This window comes from Sinocyclocheilus grahami, unplaced genomic scaffold (assembly GCF_001515645.1).
Source record: "Sinocyclocheilus grahami isolate Dianchi unplaced genomic scaffold, SAMN03320097.WGS_v1.1 scaffold1463.1, whole genome shotgun sequence".
NCBI lineage: Eukaryota > Metazoa > Chordata > Actinopteri > Cypriniformes > Cyprinidae > Sinocyclocheilus > Sinocyclocheilus grahami.
Window position 1 is genome coordinate 75,309 of NW_015506642.1, and position 7,673 is coordinate 82,981.

The 7,673-nt window shown below is 42.5% G+C and overlaps 1 protein-coding gene across 3 annotated transcripts in view; it reads left to right on the top strand.

The window, feature by feature from the left end:
• LOC107570476 (forkhead box protein K2-like) overlaps positions 1-2,407 on the top strand; it is an 11,048-nt gene extending 8,641 nt beyond the window's left edge. For all 3 annotated transcript variants that reach the window (XM_016256705.1, XM_016256706.1, XM_016256707.1), the window contains exon 9: positions 46-2,407. In XM_016256705.1, coding sequence (XP_016112191.1) covers positions 46-209 — 164 coding nt within the window. In that variant the 3' untranslated portion in view covers positions 210-2,407. The remainder of the gene's footprint in view (positions 1-45) is intronic.
• Positions 2,408-7,673: the final 5,266 nt, after the last annotated feature.

Here is a 7,673-nt window from a genome sequence, read left to right on the forward strand (position 1 = left end):
GCGTTGCTTTAGCGCATGTAACGTGATCCGTCTGGTGTTTTCCAGCGAGTCCTCTGCACATGCTGGCGACCCACGCCTCGGTCTCAGCGTCTCTCCCGACCAAACGCCAGAACCCAGACCCAGCGGAGCCCAACACCAAAAGAGCCAAGACTGAAGACGGAGCTGTCCCCATCACCGCCGAGAGACACCAGCACAGCGCCACTGACTAGGGCAGTCATGTCACGACCTTTGACCTCAACCCATGTTCTGTTTCTCCCCGCCTGCCACGCACCTGCTGCAGCCCCTTCACCTGTTAACGAACCCCAGGTGCCAGATAGTGAGCCGAGATGAAAGTCAGTGGATGTTGGAGAGAAGGAGCGATTAGAATCGAGAGAAACACGAGAAAAGAGAGAGGGACAGTGGGCCTTTACATGAATAGGTAAATACTCAGATATATGCACACACCTATATTAATATAGCCTACCTGAAGTCATGAAGAGAGTGTGTTTTGGACGGTTTGCGGGTGTAACCCAGCAGAGAAGGTCTCCGTCTGTGAGCTCTGGGACGAACCTCCTTTGTGTTTCTGAACAAACGACCGGCCAGTGACCAATATGAATATTACTGTAATTGTGACGCATGTGTGTGAGATGTGTGCTCGCGGTGGCCCTGTTCCCAATCAGAGGTCTTGAACAGCTGCATTCGACTGAAAAGACTGGCCAAACATCACTGAACACCGATCAGCTCTTAAAATGTGAACCCGCTCCTTATGACAGCTTCATCTTCACGCGTGGAGAAACGAGCGATTTCTGGTGGGGAGGGTTGTTCCTGTATCACGGCAGCTAGCGACCACGTCCACTACCTAATGCAGTCTGGAGCAGAGAGGCAGTATTTTGTCGTACTTGTACTTTAGGATCTTATTTGTGGCACAAATACTCAACTAAACAGGCAGTGCTGATGGGAGGTCACTTGGCTTTTTTCCATTTTATTTACATTTTTAAAGACGTGGACTCGTGGTCATGGAAATGAATGTAGTTTCTTCATTTTTATTTTATTTTATTATTATTTTCAGAAAAAAAGAAACACTATTGAGGGTTTGAGTTATTTGCCATCACGTCAAATCAAAACGATGTTTACTCGCATCCTCTTCTTTGTCATATTTTAACCAATAACCTATGAGATAGATATATTTCCATTTGTACTTTATTAAAATATATCCGCTTGCATGAATGTGTTGAGAAAATGTGCTGTATCTGACTCGTTCCCTGACTGCAGAAGATGAAAGAGAAAAAAAAAAGCAAAATAATATTTTATACAGTTGGGATCGTTACTGCACTTACCTTTTGTTTCTGACATCATCTTTCCTCCCCGTTGTTTTTGCTTTTATATTCCAGATGTCTTTGGCTGTGTTCGTTATCTTTGTGTTGAAGTTGTCTCCTTGCCTGTTAATATTACTTTATTCTGTTCAAACGACTGAAAGCGTCTCAGAGATAGTACGTGATCTATAAGGAAAATAAGTGGTAGATGTTCAGCTTCAGTGGGTATATGCATTTTTTTATAAATGAAATGAAAAACTCCATAATTTCTGTTCTGTATTTGTGTGACTGGAGATGATTGTGTGGTGTAGATGATAGAAATGCTGTCGTCACAGTGTTTATCTCCTCTGTTAGAGAAACCGGCTGGCGTTCTTCATCAGTAGTAGCACAACAGTCGCCCGTCCATTGCTGTGGAAGGCTTCGGTGAAGGTCATGAAGGAGATGAATTATTTATTGTGTAATACACGACATTTTCTCGTCCGGTTGCTGCTGATTACTCCTCATTAGAATCCGGTTAGGAGACAAAGCGCGATGATTTACAGATAAAGATTCTTCAGTTAGTTTGTTGACAGAAACTACAGCGACTGCGGCACTTTTCATTGTAATGTTGACGTGGAAACATTAATTGTTGTTCACAGTGTCTTTTTTTAGTATTTCCTGAAAGCAGATTTTGGTCTTTACATTTCTAAAGTACCAGGAGCTTCTCATCAGTTATCTCATATAATGACGTGTGATTTCTGTAGCCAGTATTGCTTCAAAGATAACGCTTCCTCATTAAAGGATTCTTAAATCAGAAGAAGGATGGTTCTTCCGCGGCGGGTGTTGATGGGAAACGTGTCTTGTTCTGCTTGACAGCGTTAATGAATTAATAATAGGAGCCCTAATTTGTCATGCATTTCCATGCTGGCAGAAACCTTTCAGCATCCAGAGATTCGAAAAAACGAATGATTAATGACAGTTTCTCAGTCCGTTAATTAAGGTTAAAGCTGCTTCAGTGTTCCTGGTCTTGGACTGTGATGAACAGCACAGTTTCAGAAACTCTTCACGGAACAGCTCCAGACAGATGCTGATGGCACGTTTACACACACACACAGGGCTTTTAGTGCTGGTCGAACACCTGAGGCACTTGACAAATTATGAAGAAAACTGAAAAGGTAAAACATTGGTAAATGAGTTAGACTGACTTTCGGTTTTGTTAGTCTTTTATAATCTGACTATCAAACCAAAGCTGCACATAAAGGACTCATGGGCAGATCTCTGTAGGACTGAGGTTTCAGATGCTTATAACAACATTTGTGGCGGTTTGACTCACTACAAAACACTCCATACGGTTAGATAAAATTATCAGAATTTCAAAAGATGGAGCTGTTGACGCCTTCACGTAGCTGTCAGTCTTTACTTTTTGTCTTGCCTCTGTTTAAATCAAAGTCAGTGATAAATGTTGCGTGTCCGCGCTAGACCAGAGCATATGTTTCTGAAAGCTTTTTGTAATCTAGTTTTATGAACGTGCTTGCGGGTTAGTGTTCAGTCGCTCAAGTCCTCTTCTCCAGATCCTCAGAGGAGACTTTACTGTTCCCCGTGTACCACATGATCCAGAAAACACTATTAGAGAAAACTAGTGACGAGCCAGTATAGATTAGGAAGTCTCCATAGAATCTGCCGTCCAGAAATACCGACCCAAAGCAAAGCCGGTGACATCAAATGCGATCCAGATGCACTTGGGGCCGTTGTAACCCTGAGTCTACATGAAGCAGCGGGACAGAACGGACTCGATCTCCTCCACAGGCGCTTACTTGTCGTTACACCTGTGAGATAAACACACCTGTTCGGAGCTCCGCCCTGCGTGTGACGTCACCCGCGACGCCCCTCGGAGTGCATTTTTGTGTGGAAAATCATATTTATCCACTTTGCATAAATTTGCAACAGTCCTTCATTTGATTACCGTCCTTTCCCTCACGACAAACACTTGAGCTCTTTACCAATGAAATGGGGCAGAGAAAAAGGAATTAATTAAAAGACAAGCGATGTGAGAAGACATGAAGGTACATTTCATTAAAGTGTCATTCTAGCTGTGTTTTGAAAGAGTGTGAATATATGATTTGATTGCAAGTGTTTATGATGCTTGCTATGAAATGAGTGAATACTGACACTAGACTAGGTTATATATTCTAGAAAAGAAAGAAGTTACTAACACGATCTGACCGGCAGGTGGCGCTGATGATCTGCAGACATGTGCTGTGTTAGGATCGCATCACAGAAAACACACATTCATTCATTTGTTTCCAGTGTCTGAGTAAATATGAGAACAGTATAACAGCACTTCTTGTATGAAGTGATTGATGTGAGAAGTGAAAGCACACTGTGGAGATATTCTTCCAGAAATGAGCGAAGATGCCATAAGCGTACTAGGTGTTGGAAATAATTATGTCCTAGGTGACAAAAGCTTGCATTTTTCTGAACTGTTTATAGAAGAAACACAAGAACATGTGGCTGAAAGAAAGTGACCCGTGGTTAAAGATGTTTAGCTTTTCCCAACAGCGATATTAAAATGGCAAACATCAAGGCAAATGTGAGAAGATGTAGATGAACATACAGTAAAAACAGCAATAAAACTGTCCCCTGAAACCAGCAGGGAAGGCTCTCGTTCTCTCTGATGCTGTGGAGAAGATGTTCTGTGATTTCTTCACCTGAGTTTAATCACAGCTTGATGTTTTGTGTGAGAGAAGCGAAACTCTCAGGCTTCATCATCGACTGCATCGCAGGGTCACAGTGGCCTTTCTGTTGGAAGATGAGATTCACGATAGCTACACATCACGTCTTGAATGAGCTACTCATTGATGTGAAGGACAGTAAATCATTCTTTACTCATAGAGGATACGATTGTGCCAATGTGCTTTTGATAGCCAGAATCTGAGCCTGTGGACATGTCTTAATAGCTTGCAGCAGTAATGTTCCTGTTTCTCTGAATCAATAGATAGCATTTTTCAGACGCACTAAAACATCTCGTAAAATCTAAAATTGGCGAGCCCCGCACACACTTATCCCACACTGCTCTCGATCAGCCGCCGTGGCCTCAAATCACTGATGAACGTTTTTACAAGATCTCCAAGGGTCCTAAAGCCTGTTGGAAACGGTCAAATATGTGTTGTTCCCAGAACAATTTTTGTGAAGAACAGATCTGTGCTGCACAATTCAGCATCTGAAGATGTAGACCTCACACAGCGAACGCTCGGAGCGCGATCTCATTACAGGAGAGATTCTCAGTACCATGTAACGAGACAAATGAGGTCTTTCACGGCTCTTTCTAATCAGGCCTCAGAATGGACCGCCGTTTACCGCAGGTGGCCCAAAACGTCAGATCTCAGTGCTTAGAGCTGGGGATTTTTGCCTTCCTCCAAGTCTTGATTTCCCAGAGGATCTGTAGTCTTGAGCTTTCCCAAGCCTCTGCATCTCCGCCGCTTACCTGCACCCAAGCTGCAACTTTCCCAAATCTGGGGATGTTTTATGTAAGAAATGGCAGTCTGTGATCCGATGGTCCCCGGGACGAGAGCTGCATTACAGTTTTTGCCTATTGCTTGAACACTTTTTGCAAAACTTCGGCTCATTGTATCAAAACTTTACACACAAGCACACAAGACACAACACTGGGAAATAAACCAGTCACATCTATGTCGAATTGAAACTCTGCTATCAAAACCTAACAATCCTTTGTCAAAATGTCACTCTGATGACAAAATGATACACACTTGCATCATATGAATACACTTTCAGATCAGCAGCAACACACTAGTCTACTTTATATAAAACACTGCAGTCTTTAATTTTCACTGTTTTTATTCAGTTCATCAGTTAGCATTCTGTGAAGCTCAATGCAACACTTAGTTTTTGTTCAGTTTTTTTCCAACAAAGGTTTTCACAACAACCAAAAATGAACGTACTGAAAGGTTACAAATGACATCAACTCAATACGGCACATCACAGTACAGTACAGTACAGTAAATGCAGTAATGCAAAAATAAAACACAAAATACACTACTGTAAATACAGAAAAACAGGCCAATTGTGCGTGGGTGGGATTACAGATCCTGCCGTCTGTTTGGGTCTGGCCACAGGATCTCATCAACGTCACAAGCGATATTTTCTCCTGCTAAGCAACGGGGAAATAACGCCTTGTGTGCCGAATCCATCCATGGATTGACGTTACCTCAATGTCTCTGCATTCCTCTTCCATTGCGTGTAGAAGAGGCATGCGGGCATGTGGTTGGCTGATCGGTGATCAGCTTTGTAAGTAAGTGTTTTCAGGTGTGTGTCTAAGTGTTTTCAATCACCCAATGTGTTTTGTATTTTGAATAGATGTGTTTTCCCAATGGTACCCATGAGACTTCATTTATGAACGAAGTGTCTTATGTATGAAATAGTGTGTAGTGTGCAGGAGCAAGTGTGTTGCAGAATTGCAACTGAAGTGCAAAGCAGCGCTTTTGTTTAAGGTACGGTTACACTGTGTTTAAGGTGTAGTAACAAAAGGTTCAAGTTTTGTTACTTTGGTCTAAGCATGTGTCTGTAGTGTTCAAGCAATAGGCAAAAACTGTAAATAGCAGTGAGTCTGGGCTTCAGATCAGGGAGAGTCGAGCTGCAAGGCAAGGTGTGATGTGTGGGAGAGCAGTCCGACTGCACCGGATCTGTGCATCAGTCCAAGCTGCTTTGTCTCTGGAGGACGAGCATCTTCACTAATCACAGCTGAGTGTTTACACTCTTGTTCTTCTCCTTCGTCTGAGCGCTCCATAACAGCCGTGCCACAACCGCAGCGCAGCATTTCAGAACAAAAGGTGTGGGAAGGAGGCTAATTTGCTTTGTTTTTTATTATTATCCTTCTCAGTGACGGCTTACCGGAGAGGATTTGTGTGGTTGTTGAAGAAATCCTTTGAATAATAACTAAAGCGCATGCGTGTGTGCGTATGGATGCGTGCCAACAAAGCCATGTTTCTCATCTGACAGCGGCATGATAAATGTCACTTCTTCTCGTGTTTTAATCAAGCTGAAAGACAGACATATGCACATCCGTGTGCATGTTTTCATCGGCGGCTCTCGACTCCTGGATCCAGACTGAATGCATGTGTTTAGCAGCAGAATGCATGTTCCACCCCGCAGCAGCGTCGAGTGCAGCTCTGTCCTGTGCAACCCACACACAGATCCCCACGCGTTTGATTTAGCAAAGATAACCACAAGTCCTGCAGCTCCAGGAGAGACAGAGATCAGGCTTATCTCACACAGCAGATCCTCGCACAACAGCTTAAACACACAGTTGATTCATACATCTGTGATGATTATGATTTTGTCATCTATTCTCTTCAATGCTCTGGGGATATTTGTGAATCGAAGCCCACATGAGGCGTTTCTGAACTGGAACTGATGGAGTAAGACATAAACCAGTGCATTCATCAGGAGCCAACTTCAGTTCACGACCTGTTAAAAGAAGAAAAGAGCGATCTTTATCTAGAGGACATGAGGCATTATTCAGAGTTAATCACAACTGTAAACATGCTTGCTGATTGGCTGCAGGATGTATTGTGGGAGGGGCATTCTCCTGTCACAGAGCATTTGATTGGACAGAATTCTGCGCAGTGCTGGATGAGTCATCAGTATTTTTGGTCCATCGTTCCAGGAACTGAATAAAAATTTATTTTTGTACGATTGGAGTACATTAGCACAGACGTTGTAAGCTTTTTGATAATAAAATATAATTTTATACATATTTATTAATATTTGTCATGATATCTGTACGTGGAGCCCTGAACACCTTCTTTCAGTCTGGAAGCCCTGCACTAGCTATAGATGGAATAAAAGCTAGTAGATGTGGACTAAAAGCTGTAAAACTGCAGTTCTGATTTCATGAGTCTTTAATGGTTGCATATATTGTGCTGTTATTAAAAAGCTGCTCAATCACTGCTTCTTCATGTTGAGTGGGAGTGGTTTCTCTGAAGGAAAGATCCTTGTCCCTGTCTTCCAGCTAATGCTTTGTCAGGCGCTCCACGCCGCATGGTTTCTCGTGAGACGTTTGCTATTGAAATGGCTTTACAATCTTTAGCATAATCTTTATCATCTCAAAACATCTTTCCTCGGAGACAAGTGCCTTCGTTTAAGGAGTCCAATTTTCAGAAGCTAATCTCTGGTCTGATGTTTGTGTCATGAGTATTGCACACATTCTTTTGCATCATCTTTCATTTCTCGGCTGTGTTTCTGCTTACAGATTTTATATGAGGCTCTTATCTCTGAACACCATGTTAAACTGAGAAACATTAATAATAACAATGTAAGGACAAAACGGATTTAGTTCCCTCATTTCAGGGGCAGTGTGTTATGAAATAGATTATATGTTCATGT